Here is a 16,589-nt window from a genome sequence, read left to right on the forward strand (position 1 = left end):
TCAGAAAAATTGTGACCTATACAAGGGTCTGAGATAAACACAACCAAAAACCTCGACAAGTTATCGTAGCCAAAAAATCAAAAATATAGTTTTTAGATTTAAAAGTGGATTACTTGAAATTATCAATACTCAACATGATTTAGAAACATGAATATTAGAATATACTATTTGACAAACAAACATGATACTGAAATTTAAATAGATTTAAGTATAGAAAATATTTTTTTAACATTTACTAAATTAAGATTAGTTCATAATTTCTCATCAGATTCATAGGTTATTGGGTTCAGTTCAAAGATTATATTGTATTGATGAGTTAGATACAAACAGTTCCAAAACAAACTTTAAACTTCAAAATTATTTTTAATACATATGCAAAGTAAAGAAAAATTTCGCAGCGTAGCGCAGAAATTCATCTAGTAATATTTAAAAACCAGTTCATCTAACCACCACAACCCATAGACAGCAGATCTTTGCTTTTCTACCATTCTTTCCTGCTTGGTAAGATACTGAGGTGCAGGTTTTGAATCACTAGGTGGTGTTCTTCTATTCACTAACATAATTGTTAAATACATCAACTTTAGTGATCACATACAAATAAACAACTATGGTTAATTAAAAATCGAATGAAAAATTATGATGACTACTTACAATGTTTGCGGATTTCGTATGACTGAGTTGAAGCTTCACATGATGATATCACCAAAGAGATAACCAAAAACAAAGAAAGAAACCACAAGTTGCCTTTCATTTTTTCTTCTATCTTAGTTTGTGTTTGGTTGTGTATAGGTTACAATGTTTTACGTATGTACATGTGTATTTATATTACTTCAAATTATTCGACCAAAATACATAATATGTATATCACTTGGAATTTTAAACGTGATGATTGAATTGTTAATCATTTTTATCAAGTACTTAGATGACCTTGACTTTGGGAGTTTGAGTCATCTAGAAAAACAAAAACAGAATAAACCACTAAAGAAGACTTGGTCATTCTTATCTTATATATATACTGACTCTTTTTGTTCGAAAAATTAGCTTACGTAAACATAACATATTTAAGAATTTAAATTACATATATTTTCATAATACGTATTCAGAAATAGATATATGCTAATGCAAATTGTTCTTATAAAATGTAGTCGATGCGGCACCAACTTTAGTTTTTTTTCTTGTTTTATCAAAAGCCACCATTGACATTGCTCCTCTTTCACACTAGTCCTTTGCAATGACACGTTATCAGTATATTTGAATATTGGAGTCATGACTGGACTGGATTACTCATGCAATGAAAATAACAAAAAGCTCATGATACACATTTGAAGACTAAAAGAATGCAAGTGTTGGACTCTTGATTCATATGTTTCGTATGTATATAGTTTCTTTCACATAAATATAAAATCTATTTCTGAGTTAAGAAATTATACCCTTAATTAAAATAACAATGAAAAACAAAACTTACGTTAAAACATTTAATATGTAAGCCTGGACGTTCGGATATCGGATCGGAATCGATTAAATTTTTTTAGATTTTTTGGATATTTATTCTAACATCTATTCTAACATCTATTCGGGTATTCATAAAATTCGGATCGCTTTCAGTTCGGATAGTTCGGATTTCGATCAGTATAAATATGATTGTTGATAACCAAAAGTAAACGAAAATTTGTCGGATACGGTTTTATTCGGATATTTTTTAATCAGAATATATCCAAATAACCCATACTATCCGAATATCTCTGAAAATATAAATGAGGCAAATGACAAGTTCAAAGTTCAAACTAACATAAAACCATACCAATATATAAAAGTGACACATAAAACTATGTCAATGCATAAAAGTTTTGAAACCAAAAAGTAAGATACTAAGACTATCACTATGTGCATGCATCATCACATGGATAGCCATGAGGTTAGCAAATAATAAGAAGTGAACAAGAGAGTCATAAGAAGTAAAGTATTATTCATTTAGAAGTGTTCCAAAGTAAATGACTCCATCACTCAAACTTATACTTCAAAGCCGGGATTGAGTCTACTATTTGTGGTCAGTTATATAACTTATAATGTTTTTGTTTTTCTTTTTTTGTCACAACTAGGCTGACTAAATTTGTATGCCCTATATGATAATCTGATTCTTAATCAATCTTAACTCAGGTTAACATTCCAAGAACCTGCCTCACAGAGTGAATCTGAAGTGCTAGAAGAGACTCCTTTGATCAAGCCACAGAACAAACCTTGTCTGTAAAAGTAAACAGTGATACTCAAATTTAGGCAGATTCATATATTTAGTCAAAACATAATATTTAAGGATATGAATATGATGATACCTTGTCTGATGCTGCTGCAGCAAAGGCGATTGTCGTCTATATATGTTGCCTGAACACCAATCATCCAAGATCCTATGGAGGTATCATCAAATGCATATGTCTTCAATGATCCACTGTGTTTACGTATATGTGAAAGAAAAGAACATGTGTTGAGTGTAAACCAGACATGTCACAATGCTAATGACATTCTTTAAGGGAGTTTAAGATTGTGAGCCCAACCTGTTTATGTTTATATACTGAGCCAAATTCTTGGATAGTATTAAGAGCGAACCACCTGCATGACGAAAGTACCTAAATGTAATGAAGGAGAATAATATGAGGTACATCATAAGATTTTGGTTTCACAGAAGACCCTTTAAGTGTATAACATTTGCTATCACTTACGATTTTTCATCCCCAAATTTCCACCATTCTGGTTCATACCATTGATCTCCCCTGAACATAACGATCCATGTAGATGGACATTACTTTTAGTTTGCATATATTGTCAAAGACAGGCAAATTAAAGAAAGTTGAGTATGATACGAACTTTTCAGAAACCACTTGTCCAGACTTCATACACCCGATGTACGCATTATCTTGACCACGTCGACTTTCAAGTAGACTGATCAACCCCTCTAGCAGATTAAAAAAAATTATCACACAAGTACAGGTGTTGGTATGGATTGTAACCAAGATAATTTAGCATGAATTGCTGATGAATGATAAGACCAAACATCATTTCACAAGATAAGGAATAATAGAGTAAGTATTTACCAAGATCTAGGTCAATACTGTCATCAACTTTGATGTAAAACTCTGCATCCCAGTTTTGGACAGCAGCACTGAAGAAGAACTTTACTTTCTTGGATAACTCTTCTTGAGCCTCTTCATGATTCTCCTGTTAAACCAGTAATGCCAGAACAAAATTAGAATCCACACTAGTAAACCAGTAGAAGCAAAAGCTAAAATAATACAATCACTCAGGCAACCAAAAGATGCTAAAGCTTTCGATATTGTTTACTTACAAGAATCAAAAAATCCTTTTTTGCTTGATTTTCCTCGTCAATTTTTCGATCTAAGCTATCACCTCGATTTGGACTGGAATTCTTAAAACATTAACATCAGTATTATAGTCCATATGCTGATAAGGAGCACGAAAAAATCGATACATAAAATTAACACAAATATTTAGTTAGTGGGGAAACCTTCGACCAATCACAAAACGAACGACGATTCCTCTTTCCTCAAGTTTAGTCAAAACATCACCTGTAGAACAAAAAGTCAGTAATCATACCAAATGGCAAAACAACAAAACAGTTTCGATGATCTACCTTGTGGCATCCAAGACCTTCTAAATGAATTGCGCCTCACATGACTTCCAAAGCCCGAATACACACCAATCACAGCAAGAAATTTCTTCCCTGAAGACGAACCACTCTTCGAGTTTTTCAAATAGCCTTGACTCTTTGCAAGACTCAACTCCATTTCAGTTTCAACAATTCTTCTCTCAAGATCTCTGACATCGCCAAATACACAATGTGTTACCACAAACTCACAATGTCCACCCAAAACGCCAATTGTAAGAACCAACTTACTTGCATCCTAGTACCATCAACTTGTCATCCACCGTAAGAACCTTAGGCTTCTACACTTCCAAGAAGATTCCCACTCAATACATTTCCAACAGACAAACAAAAATTTCAAGAGAGCACAAGAATGGCCAAACCTGATCATAACTCATCTTAAGAATATCACTCAGTACCACTCTATTCTCTGCATCTTGCCATAACCTAAACATAACAAAACAGTTCCACACTCAAAATCTCTAGAATCTGGGAAATTGATCCGTCACAACACCAAAACTACGAGAAATCGAATCAGAAGAACAAATCTAGAGTGAGAGATTCCATTATCAATCGAAATCAACGAGAAAGGGAGCTAAAACGTACCGGCCAGCGACGTAGAGCCAAGCAACGCAAGAGAAGAAAGCCATGATAACTGAAGACTTAGATGAACTCTGAGAAGACTTGGAGGACCTGCCTCGTCGTTCTGATTTCGACGGAGCCGTCGTCGTTGGTAAGCTCTCCATCTCAATCCACGATCAGAGAGGAATGAGATAGAGAGATTCAGAATCAAAGGAGAAGAGAATTCAAGGTTTTACTTCTCTTCTTCAGTTTCTGTGTTTGCTTTGCTTTGCTTCGGAGATCGGTTACTATGGCAGCTTAAAGAGATACAGAGAAATTGAATTTTTTTTAATTTTCTGCCAAAAATATTTATTTTCTTCTTTAAGAAGACTCACTGCTTAGACCAGAGGGTTAGGTTTTGGTAGGACTAGTTTCGCCAAACGTTGACTTTTTGTTATGGATATAAAAAAAGGTGAAGTCAACGCAAAATTTTGAAAATCAGAATACTATTTGAAACATGTATTGTTTATATTCTTCATTACATCAAGTGAAAGTAAGTGAGCTAGAGAGCGTTTTAAGTATACAAGCCATACGAACAAGATGATGATTTTACATATCATTTGCAGATGAGGAACCAAACTCACTGAGACGGTTCTTTCTCTGCTCCGTTTGTGATACATACGTCTAACCCAACCGAGGAACTTCTTAGCGGCTAGCACCAGCGCCTGGCAATAAGCTCGTGAGGGAAGGGACGCCTTGTCTCCTCATTTCCTCTTGTGCTTGCTTCATCTCCTCTGGATCTGTTTTATGACACAATTTAAGGTGTGGTTTAACTCGCAATGTAACAACCATTTTCAAGAGTTTTGAGAGCTTCGAGATGATACGTGACTATGGTTGATGTTAGTGATGAAGTTGGGTGTTTTGGGTTTTGATATTGTAGTTTAATTATTTACTTTAATTAATACATTAGGGTTAGGTGTTTTGGTTTTAACGTTTAGGTTAATTATAAGTTGTATCATGGCCTATATAAATATAGGTCTTTATGCTAATGAGAAACCAAGCCCCAAGAATTAACCTTGATCTCTAAGAGAGACTAGGGTTAAGAGGGAGCTAAGCTTTTAGAATCTCTCTTATTCCTTAAGCAAAAGTTGGTTCATAACACGAGAATCAGTGACAAGAGATAAAAAAACATCCATTGTGGATCATATTCACATTTGCTTAGTATACAGGGAAAGCTCGGAAGATGAATGTGTTGACTTATCGTGAACTGCTATTTATGTGGTTGCAGTATTTAAGCATACAAGTCGAGGGTAATAGAAGCGTACCTATGTTTTCCATCAGTTTGGGCATTAGGAACACAACCACGACCATGAATCCCACCATGAGACCCATTGGACTTTTCACAAGTGACATAACGTTGAACGGCTCTCGAATCTGTAGTAATTTATAAGATCAAGTCAGAAATTTAAAAGAGATATGAAGAAGCTTGGGCGAAAATAATAAATGAAAAGAGTCATGTGAAGTATCACCTCGTAGTATTGCTCTTCCCTCAATGGCTCCAAAACCATCTCGGTAAGACTCCTCCTGGTTTCTGTTAGTGTTGCTTGAACCTTGCCCCGATGCCGAGCACTAACATCTATTCTTACCTAATTTTGGTTATAAAATGGGACATTAGAACTAGGTTCTTATGAAAATACATCTTTGGAAACCATAAAACATAGCAATACGAGAAGACTTACAGGAGAAAAGAAGTACCCCATTGCAGAGACTTCAATCAAATGAGTCCCAGCAGGCACTTTGTGACTAAACAACAAACCGGTAAGTCAAGGACCGCACAATTTAAGAATTATATCCATTATTCTCTTAATTCACTTTTGAGCATATATTAATGGCAAGTAAGAGACCAATTATTAGATATAGAGAGTAATATTTCTCGATATCCTATTGCGTCAATGAAGGATCAAAAGGATACAAAGTAAAGTATCCATCAGGCCTAAGAAACGTAATCTTCTGTCCACCATTGAGTATAACTTTAACATTTGAGAACTTTGCTGTGTGACCAATCACGTTGCCTACAAAATAACTTATAGATCAGTTCCATGAGTTCAATTTATCATACATTAAGAATAATAAACACGAAAGAGTGTCACTCTAAACATCAAAACAATAACTCAGGATTCTTAATCTTAACCAAAACACTTACTGCAGCCACAGTTCTACTAAAGAGATGAATTACCTACCACATACCAGTTCATATACTAGGAACAAATCAATGAAATGTAAGGTAATATACGAAAAACATTCAGAGAACTGCTCCTATCTAACCTATGCTGATACAACTCAAGCTTCAATTACAGATCATTGGACAAGTGAACACAATAACAAAAACACATTCATAGCACCACAAGTTCTACAACGAAGACAGCATAGCAGCTATAACCAACTAGTAAGCTAGGCCCTTGAGAAAAAGAAAAAAAAAATGCAGAGAACAGGGAAAAATCAGAAGCCTACTTGGTGGAATCTTCACTCTACCAGTAATAGTGTAACTATCTTCAGACCTGCACAACAAATAGAGAACATAATAACGAAGCAAAGAGATGAATCAAGAGCATAACAAAGTTTTTCTCAAAATTCCAAAAAATCAAATTAAAATCAGCCACCGCAAAAATTATCAATAGAAGAACTCTAGAACTAAGGATTACACGATCCATGAGAATCTATGGAGGAAGGAAGGAAACTGAACTATGCATTCAAGAGATAGAATTGAGATGAATTTTTAAGAGAGAAGGATTCATTACCCAGAAGTGTATGGGAGAGTTGAAGCGAAGAAGATCAAGCAAATCTGTAAGCTGATGAAAGCGAGAACGGGGCTGGATCTGATGATCTGCGTCATCGCCGTCGTACGCAGATCGACGTGAGCTCTCAGAGTGATGAAGTCTAACTTTAGTCGTCCAAAGTCCGACGACGAGGTTAAGGAAAGCCAAACCGAAACGAGAAGGTTATGATTTTGGTTCACTAAACCGGAAATTTATAAACATACAATATGACAGTATCAATTACGAGGATGATGCATAGATAAATATTATTAAGTTGGCTTATATTTAGTTAATAACTTAATATCCACAATATATTAGTTTTATAGCATTAGTAATTCTAAATTTAACTAATTAGGAGGAAATAATAAAGAATAAATAAATCAAAAACCTCTATACATTAATAACATCAACCGTGAAAATCAAATTATTTATATAAATATTAATTTAATTAGCGATAAATTAACAATTATTAATAAATAAATATTAATTTCTAAATCTGGAGTAGATTTTTATAATTTTGTAATTTTTAGATATATATTTATATACATAAAAATATAATTTAATCATTATAATTAAAATTGTTTAAAATTTTACATAGAAAATAAAAAGGGGGAATTTCAAAAATACCCATTTTCATATACCTTTTTTTTAAAATAACATTTTTTAAAGCTTATCAAAAAAACCCACTAAAAATGTTAATAAGAGTCCTGTTTTAAAGAGAACATATATAGAAAGATTTCGATGCAAATAAAATATTTTAAAGTAACATAATTATCAATTTATAATACTGATGAGATGATCATCTTATTAATTTATTGAATTAGTCTAACTCAAGATCGGAAATTTTTTTAATTAATCTATAGCGATTACTAATTTATAGAGGTTTTATTGTATACAATTAGTCTTTATTCTTTATTTATTCTAGTTAATTCAGAATATAATAATATATATATATATATATATATATATATTGGTGAGAATAAAATTGATTTCTTTGAAATTGCATTTTTTCAGAAAAAAAACATTTCTAGCCTCCAGCTGTATTAGATAGATTAATGTATTTAAGTAAAAATATGTACATAAAAAAAAAGCTGTAAGTTTTACGGTAATGCATATTTGGGTGCCATAAACTGAATAATATCATTATCAAATGAGAACAAAATATATATTATCCATTATCGAAATACATCACCACAATTACACCTTTATATTTTTGTTGACCGAAGATATATTAACTAATAAAGCAAACCCTTAGCCCATTATATAAACAAAGATTACCACCACCACCATTCACAAAATTACATGTAACACACTCAACTTCCTCAACCTTGATCCTTGATACTATTCTCTATACTTAAAAAGATGGAGAGCAAAAGAATGGTGATGTTTGTGACAATGATGATGATAGTGATGGTAATGGGTAACCTTCTAAATCAGACAGAAGCTCAACCTCAACCACAACCTTGTCATCCTTTCAAAAACTGTTACCGTGGTTGTGTTGTGGGTTGTCTCTACGGGAAGAAGTTTCCAAGTATTTTGTTATGTCCAGTAATGTGTCTAGGGGTCTGTCTTATTCCTGTTCATGAAGCACAAATACCAATGCCTTCTCCTTCTTCACAGATGGTTTCAACGAACGATATTAGTCATAATGATTACTATTGCAAACTTGGTTGTGCAACTCATCATTGTGCTCCCCTTTCTTCTACCCAAAATCCGAGTAAGTTGGGTACTATTAATGTAAGATTACATATGTTTCAACCATAAGATTGATTGTATTGTTTGTTGTTTGGTGTTTGTGGCATGCTTGAGCAGATGTAGACAAAGTTGCGGACTGTGTGGATTCATGCTCGGACAAGTGTTCTACCAAGAACTAATACTCTCAGTACCGATCTTAAAATGATATGAACCGTTGAGTTTTTGTTGTTTGTATCACTAATATCTACGTAAGATGAATATATTTATGCATTGTTGTTTGTATCGTTACGATGAAGATTTATACACCATCGCATTAACGTTTTATAACACATTCTTGAGAATAAATGCATTGAGATATAGCAAAAAGAGTCATGACCTTATGATAGTGATGGTTATGGGATATTATTATCTTCTGGTTTAGAAGACAGAGGCTTAAGTCTAGCTACTAGCCATTTTTAAAGTTTGTTACTCAAATTGTCATGTGGTTTGCTACTAGACAATATATTTTGTACGACGTTTCCAAAACCTCTTTTGTTGTCCATTCACATGTCTCATTAATATATTGTCTTGTTCCTACTCTATATATATACCATCTCTTTCTCCAATGGTATTACTGTTTTAAGTCACGATACAGTTTTGTCAATCCCTAATATATCGAAAACTTAGATTGGTGTGCGTTTTTGAAAATCTTTTCCCGAAATTCTTATATTTCGGAACACGCACTCGACCATTCACCAATATTTTCACATTATTTTAACTTTGAAACCGGAAATTTATAAACACATAATTTGACAATATCATGTATGAAAATTTATGCAACACAATTTGCACCACACTTTTCTATTTGATGATGCATGAATATAATTTGTGTGAGACCCTACTTTACGGGGAGGTTTAGACGAATGATTTGGTTATCTATGTCACCAAAGTTGACATATCTTTTTTGGTCAAATGTCCTCAAAGAACTCCACAGTTAAACGTGTTTATGCTAGCACGGTGGATGTAACAACCCGTCCAGTGGGAACATCCGCCATGTGGCACACCCCGCCACATGTCATCCTTACAGCGCTGCAGCGCATCGACCCTAACCTCTCTCCTATGGGCTCCCAAACTGCGCAGCCCACTTGCTCGCAGCCTCCTGGCCCACTAGGTAGGTTATTGGTGCGCCTTGGTCAAGTGGGAAAGTTGTTAAAGGGCGAGGACCTGGGTTCGAGGAACGCCAGGCGCACCAATAACCTACTTGGTGGGCCAGGAGGCTGCGAGCAAGTGGGATGTGCAGTTTGGGGCCCACAGGAGAGAGGTTAGGGTCGATGCGCTGCATCGCTGTAAGGATGCCATGTGGCGGGGTGTGCCACATGGCGGAGTGTTCCCACGGGGCAAGGTGTTACAGTGGAGTAGTCAAAGGATGGGTAACCTTCCGGGAATTGGTAGTCGATACTGAGTGAGTGAGGCCAAAACACATGAAAAGATCATGAGATGATTTGTAGGGTCGGTAAACAAGTATGTAAACCTCCCAGAGGTAACAAACCGGTCGTTGGATTTGGATGGGCTCACGGGCCTAGTGAAAAGACGTGAGGTCCATTAAGAGAGGTCGACCCGTGGAGTGAGAGTGAACATGGGCCCAATAAAAGAGGTGACAATCGGGCGTTACAAGTGATATCAGAGCCGAACCTAGAAGTGTGTGGAGTAGTGGGATTACACAGTTAAGGGATGGCGGTCTTGGTGCACAACAAGGACGTTGCAGTTTGTTAGTGGAGGAGAATTGTGAAACCCTAGTTTTCGGAGAGGCTCAAATGAATTGATTTGACCACCTATGTCACCAAAATCCACTTATCTTTTTGGTCAAAGGTCCGGAAAGAACTCCGCAATTAAGCATGATTATGCTGGAGTAATCAAAAGATATGTGACCTTCCGGGAAGTGGTTGTCGGAACTGTGTGATATTGTGTGAGTGAGACGAAAACAAAGGAAAAGATCATGTGGTGATTTGTAGGGTCGTTAAACAACTATTTAAGCCTCCTGGACGTAATAAACCGGCCGTCGGATATGGATGGGCTCACGAGCCTAGTGAGAAGACGTGAGATCCATTAAAAGAGGTGGCCCATGGGCTGAGAGTGAACATGAGACCCACTAAGAGAGGTCTCGGTCGGGACATTACAATTTGGTTGGGTTATAGTTAATTATTATACACAGAAGATTAGTTTTATAGCATTAGTAATTCTTATTTTTCTTTTGATGAAATGTGTAATTAATTAATGAGAGTAAAACACAAAAGTTTTGTTGAGACTAATGAAATAAGATAAAAGAGCATCAAACAAAAAGGGCAAAACCAGTTAGCATAACCAGTTAGCATAACCAGTTAGCATAACCAGCTAGTTGATTCCTACTCATTGTTGGAGAGACAGCTAACCAACATTGTAGGAGGTATCAAAATCGAGGTTTGGAGGTAAGTTTAGCTAACTAAATCAAAGAAAAAATAAATTAATAATATATGGACGGTGAATTACTATTAATTTAAGAAGGTATTAATTTATTGATAAAAAGAAAATAAAATATTAATGAGAATTTTTGAGAAATACTTTTTTGATGAACCCTTTTTTAAAAATACATCTTTTATCTATCCATTTTCAAAAATATATCAGTTTAAATTTAAAAAAATTATAAAGTTTTATATAGTTTATAAGGTACTTCTATATAATCACTACTATTGGGAGATTCAATACAAATATTTTAAAATTTTTTAAATCGATTTTATAGGTTTTATAAGGTTTTATACGGTTTTTAAAAAAGTTTTTAAAAGATTTTTATAAGTTATTTTTAGGGTGATTTACCTACTAACACACTTTAAGGGGGAAGAGTTACAAAAGACACACTTTCCAATTGTTGGTGTACTTTGGGCACTGTTTGTGCCAAAAAAAGACACAAACTGTCCTAATAAAGTAAAACTGTGTCTCGTCCATTTCTAATTGTCGTCCGTTTGATGCGTAACTTCGTTTATGTTTTAGTTACTATTAATTATTTAATTTAATTAACCAAGAATATAATAAACCCATAAAACTTAGTGGTTTATAGCTGTTTCGTCTTCTCCAACATATAGAGAACACAAAATCACGGTAAATGTCTTCTCTTTTATGTTAAACTTGAATAGAGTAAGTGCTTCTGAGTTTTCTCGTTTATGTTAAACTTGTATATACTAATTTCTCAATCACTTTGGATGACAGATCTAGGTAAGTGCTTCTGAGTTTTTTTATTTTTTGTTTTTCGTTTTTACAGATGTAAATCGGTAGTGACGATGCTCTTTGTGATCATGTGGATGAGGGTTTGTGGATACCAATGACCTATTCTGTCCAAAAAATGCTTCCAATCATTCTTAATACTCTCATCTTTAACGTTGGATAGTACAGAGACACACTCATTTACACTCATTTTTATTGGAATGTTCTCATGTACATATGCACTCATTTATACTAAAACATGTAAAAAGTAACCATATGTTGTTAAAATGTCCAAACACAAGTATGTATATCCAGAAACGATATTACAATTGACCATCCAATTATCAGAGAACAAATGGTCAACTACAAATGGATAATATACATAATATAATTCATACGATGACCTATTCTGTCCAAAAAAGGATCATGTGGATGAGGTTTTTTGGATACCGATGACCTATTCTGTCCAAAAAATGCTTCCAATCATTCTTAATACTCTCATCTTCGACGTTGGATAGATGATTATTGTCCATATGTTCACATGTACAGATACACACTCATTTACACTCATTTTTATTGGAATGTTCTCATGTACATATGCACTCATTTATACTAAAACATGTAAAAAGTAACCACATGTTGTTAAAATATCAAAACACAAGTATGTATCCAGAAATGATATTACAATTGACCATCCAATTATCAGCGAATAAATGGTCAACTAAAAATGGATAATATATGTAATATAATTCATCCAAAAATATAGTAAAATGCATCTTCAAATATAGGAAAAATAGAAAGTTTGAGTATTGTACAAAAATAAATATAAAATATTGTTACAATAACAAGATAAAGTGATTATAAAAAAAAGATAAAAAATGAGAAAGAGAAAGAGGAAGAAAGGGAAAGAGGAAGAAAGGGAAAGAGGAAGAAAGGGAAAGAGGAAGAAAGGGAAAGAATCGAAAAGGAGGAGGAGGAAGAAAAGGAAGAAGAAAAGAACGTAAGTGTTTAGTTGTGTGGCATTTTAGTTAGGATGGCAAATTGAGTTAATATGTTGTCAAAGTGAGGGTGAGAGAGTAAAGAAACTTTTCCAAAGTGCACCATGAGTTTATAAGTATGTCATAGTGCAATTAAACTTTTGAAAGTGTGTCCACACGCAATTTACCCTTATTTTTACTAGCCTGGGCAAACGGTTTGAACCGAACAAACCGAACCGAGAAAACCGAATGTTTCGGTTTTTGGTACCGAACATGTGAGAGACAATGAACCGATCGGCAAAAATTTTCTGGGAATTCGGCACTCGTTTTGTTCGGTTCGGCGAACTAAAACTAACCGGTTTTCTCGGTTTTGGAAGACACCTATAAAATTGAAAAAACCCTAGATCTAAACATAACTCTCCCTTTCTTTCTAGTGTTTCTCTACACAAGTCTCTTCTCCTTTGCCACTCTCTTCTCCTTTTGTTCAGGCTTTTTATTGCTACCTCTCAACTTCCATGGTTATTCTTACCTTCATTATAAGTTCGTAAGTCACCAACGGAGGCGGCAGTCGTCACCAACAGCAGTCGTCACCAACGGATCCGGCGGCCCTCATGTGGCTAGGTCAAAACTCAAAATATGTGGGTTCATAAAAAATATGGATTTGGGCTTATATTGTTAATATTTTGTCCAGTCCAATAATAACATAGCTTTAGAAAGCCTTAAACCTAAAAAATATTCGTTTTGTAAGTATTTTGACTTTGGTTTGTATATGTTTTGTTCTATTTCGGTTTAAATTAACCGAAGTAGAATTATTTTCGGTTCAATTCGGAATAGAAAATAAATCAAATAACAGAACCGAAAAAATCGAGTACCGAACCGAAAAAACCGAGTACCAAACAAACCGAACCGAACTATAATTCGGTTCAATTCGGGAGAAATTTTAATAACCAAACAAACTGGAAAATCGAACAAACCAAACTGAAAGACCCGATTTAACCGAATGCCCAGGACTAATTTTTACGCTGTTTATGAAAGATATTTAAAGTTTTGTACATAAACAAAAGTAATTTGCTTATATATTTATAAGCTTACAAACATATATGGATATATTTCAGTATTTTTAGTAGTTTTTTGATAAAGTTTGAAAAGTATTTTTAAAAATAGGTATATGAAAAGGAGCATTTTTAAAATTCCCCCAAAATTAAGTGTTAATTTTTTTAATTTAATAATTGAAAAATATACATTTAAAATAAAAATTAAACATTATAACCAAAGAATTTTTATAAGGAAGACAGCAATGATAATGTCTTAAAGAGAACACCAAAAGTTTTTGATTTAATGAATTATTTAAAGTTATTCTAACAAAAACAAACGTAAATTTAAGAAAAACAAATCACAAAAATCATATTCCAGTAAATTATCTTACATGTATATTTAAAATATATTTGACCATTTTACAAATAAACTTTGATGTAATAAATATTTTTTTTCCAATTTTTCGATTTGCTTGTGATTTAATTACAAAATTTACTTGTAAGTTTTGTTATTTATCCAAATGGAAAGGGTTTGATTATGTAAATATACAAAATAAAAGGTTATAACCCAAAATAGTTTTTAGTACAAAATATACTTAAAAATGCTAAGATAGATTATATGAACATTACTAAATTTTTTTCAGTCACTTTTAAAATAATTTGAACCATATCATTTTCCATGTTCTAATGTAGGATATAATATTTATAACATATGTATGCTAAAATAAAACAAAAATATCTTTTTTACTATATTAGGTATAAAATATTTATAATACAAAAAGTCAAATTAATTGCATACTAATTCAATTTATTGCCAATGACATTCAGTTTTCTTTTTATTTGTAATTTTTGGCTGTACATTTGCATTTCGAACCAACCTGTAATAGATATTCACGGATTTAACTCTAATGATTTGAGATTAATTGTGATAAATATAGATATATATGCTAAAATGAAATAAAAATATCTTTTGAATATTTTATTTACTATATAAGGTATAAAATATTTAAAATACAAAAAGTCAAATTAATTGCATACTAATTTAATATATTGCCAAAAAGTCACTTTTAGTTTTCTTACAATAAATGTGATATCTTTGAATAATATGAATTCTATAAATATACTTTGACTAAGATTTCAGAATTTGCCTATATAAGCAGCTTCAAATCTATACACCTCAAAGACATCCAAATAAAAAAGAATTACAAAATAATATTGATTTCAAGTGATGGGTATTCGTAAATCCTCATATGCTTCCTTTGCAGTTTTTGTCATTGTAATGTTCTTGATCACAGGTTTGTCAACTACAAAAAATAATGTTTAATACTTTTAATTCTATGATCATCTATGCTTATTTATAGTTAATTTTAGTGGGTTCATTTATGCAATTAAATTGATGATAATGTATGCTAATTTTATTTACATGATCAGAAGCAAGAACAGTAAGTGCTGATACTTGTCCAGGATTATGTGCTCCTGGACTTAAACCAGACTGCAAAACATTGTGCAAAAGCTATGGATATCCAATCGGATCTTGCAAAGGAATACAATGTTGTTGCCATTCAAAATTATCTAAGTCCTCAAATATCCCTCTTCCTTAATTTTGTATTTTTTATAAATCTTGATTGCTCTTCTATATTTCTGAATAAACACCGAGTACTGAATAAAGTTTAAACTTTGACTAAAAACAACTTATAATATCTAATTCAAAGTTTATCTCTTATATTTTCTAAATAATGTTGACCAAAACTTTGCATATAAGTTTGAAACTACATTTAGTTAAAGGGGATTTGCACTAATAACCTTTTTATGATATCAGTTTCTACAAATACCTTTTTTGGGTGTCTATTTTCGAAAATATCCTCTTCATTGTATAAAATGACTAAATTACTCTCTTTTAGTATAACCCACCCATGATGAAAAAGAATATTCTTTCCAACAAAACGAATATTCCTTTTGAATTTTTCCGCCAAAAATTTCCGACAAAAAATTTCCTGCAAAAAAATGTTTCCGCCATAATTTTTCTGCAGTTCCTAAAAAACCTTTTATAAAACCTTGTAAGTATTTTTAAAACCCTTAAAAAGTCCTTTAAAAACCCTTATAAATCTTTTAGAAGTCATCCAAACCTTTAAAATCTTTAGGAAACCTTTTTTAACCTTTGTAAATCATTTTATAACATTTATAAATACTTGCAAATCCCTTTAAACCCCTAATAACAGCGATAAATCCTTTAATAAAAACTTTTGTAAAGTTCTAAAATCCTTTAAATCCTCAAAAAAACCATTTTAAAGTCCTTGTAATGCCTTTAAAAACCTTTGTAAACCCTTTAAAAACCCTTGTAAACCCTTTAAAAACATTTATATAATTCTAAAACCCTTTAAAACCCCTTGTAAATCCTTTTAAACTATTTTTAAATCTCTGTAAATATCTTTAAAAATCCTTGTAAACCCTTTTAAAACCATTTTTAAATCCTTGTAAATGCCTTTAAAACACTTGTAAATCCTTTTTAAAACCCTTTAAAAAGCCTTGTAAATTTTATTAGAGTTTAAATATTTATAATATTTTAAATATTCTGTAAAGCTTAAATGGAATATTATAATATTAGGGCATTAGTAAGAATTTATCTAATATTTTAATC

The 16,589-nt window shown here is 32.7% G+C and overlaps 4 protein-coding genes and 1 long non-coding RNA gene across 5 annotated transcripts; 2 read left to right on the forward strand and 3 right to left on the reverse strand.

The window, feature by feature from the left end:
- Positions 1-330: 330 nt before the first annotated feature.
- Positions 331-776, reverse strand: LOC111831221. Its single transcript, XM_023785135.1, has 2 exons — positions 652-776; positions 331-553 (listed from the first exon to the last, which is right to left on the reverse strand). The coding sequence occupies exons 1-2, from the start codon at positions 749-751 to the stop codon at positions 417-419; spliced, it is 237 nt and encodes a 78-aa protein (XP_023640903.1). The 5' UTR covers positions 752-776; the 3' UTR covers positions 331-416.
- Positions 777-1,946: 1,170 nt separating this feature from the next.
- LOC17889526 (hydroxyproline O-galactosyltransferase HPGT3) lies at positions 1,947-4,533 on the reverse strand. Its single transcript, XM_006294450.2, has 12 exons — positions 4,262-4,533; positions 4,039-4,102; positions 3,908-3,957; positions 3,644-3,828; positions 3,518-3,578; positions 3,338-3,410; positions 3,087-3,210; positions 2,860-2,947; positions 2,715-2,765; positions 2,550-2,621; positions 2,331-2,443; positions 1,947-2,242 (listed from the first exon to the last, which is right to left on the reverse strand). Exons 1-12 carry the CDS (start codon positions 4,399-4,401, stop codon positions 2,220-2,222), a joined length of 1,044 nt encoding a protein of 347 aa, XP_006294512.1. The 5' UTR covers positions 4,402-4,533; the 3' UTR covers positions 1,947-2,219.
- A 161-nt stretch (positions 4,534-4,694) lies between these two features.
- On the reverse strand, positions 4,695-7,181 carry LOC17888147 (ER membrane protein complex subunit 7 homolog). Its single transcript, XM_006294807.2, has 7 exons — positions 7,015-7,181; positions 6,728-6,774; positions 6,189-6,288; positions 5,956-6,019; positions 5,746-5,862; positions 5,542-5,650; positions 4,695-5,016 (listed from the first exon to the last, which is right to left on the reverse strand). Exons 1-7 carry the CDS (start codon positions 7,107-7,109, stop codon positions 4,922-4,924), a joined length of 627 nt encoding a protein of 208 aa, XP_006294869.2. The 5' UTR covers positions 7,110-7,181; the 3' UTR covers positions 4,695-4,921.
- Positions 7,182-8,394: 1,213 nt separating this feature from the next.
- Positions 8,395-8,906, forward strand: LOC17887600 (thionin-like protein 2). The gene is made up of 3 exons (XM_023785253.1): positions 8,395-8,515; positions 8,582-8,749; positions 8,845-8,906. The coding sequence occupies exons 1-3, from the start codon at positions 8,395-8,397 to the stop codon at positions 8,904-8,906; spliced, it is 351 nt and encodes a 116-aa protein (XP_023641021.1).
- A 6,224-nt stretch (positions 8,907-15,130) lies between these two features.
- Positions 15,131-15,651, forward strand: LOC111831172. Its single transcript, XR_002834395.1, has 2 exons — positions 15,131-15,246; positions 15,383-15,651. It is a non-coding gene; the product is annotated as an uncharacterized LOC111831172 (long non-coding RNA).
- The last annotated feature ends 938 nt before the right edge of the window (positions 15,652-16,589 follow it).

Source organism: Capsella rubella, unplaced genomic scaffold (genome assembly GCF_000375325.1).
Source record: "Capsella rubella cultivar Monte Gargano unplaced genomic scaffold, Caprub1_0 scaffold_4, whole genome shotgun sequence".
NCBI classification, from domain to species: domain Eukaryota; kingdom Viridiplantae; phylum Streptophyta; class Magnoliopsida; order Brassicales; family Brassicaceae; genus Capsella; species Capsella rubella.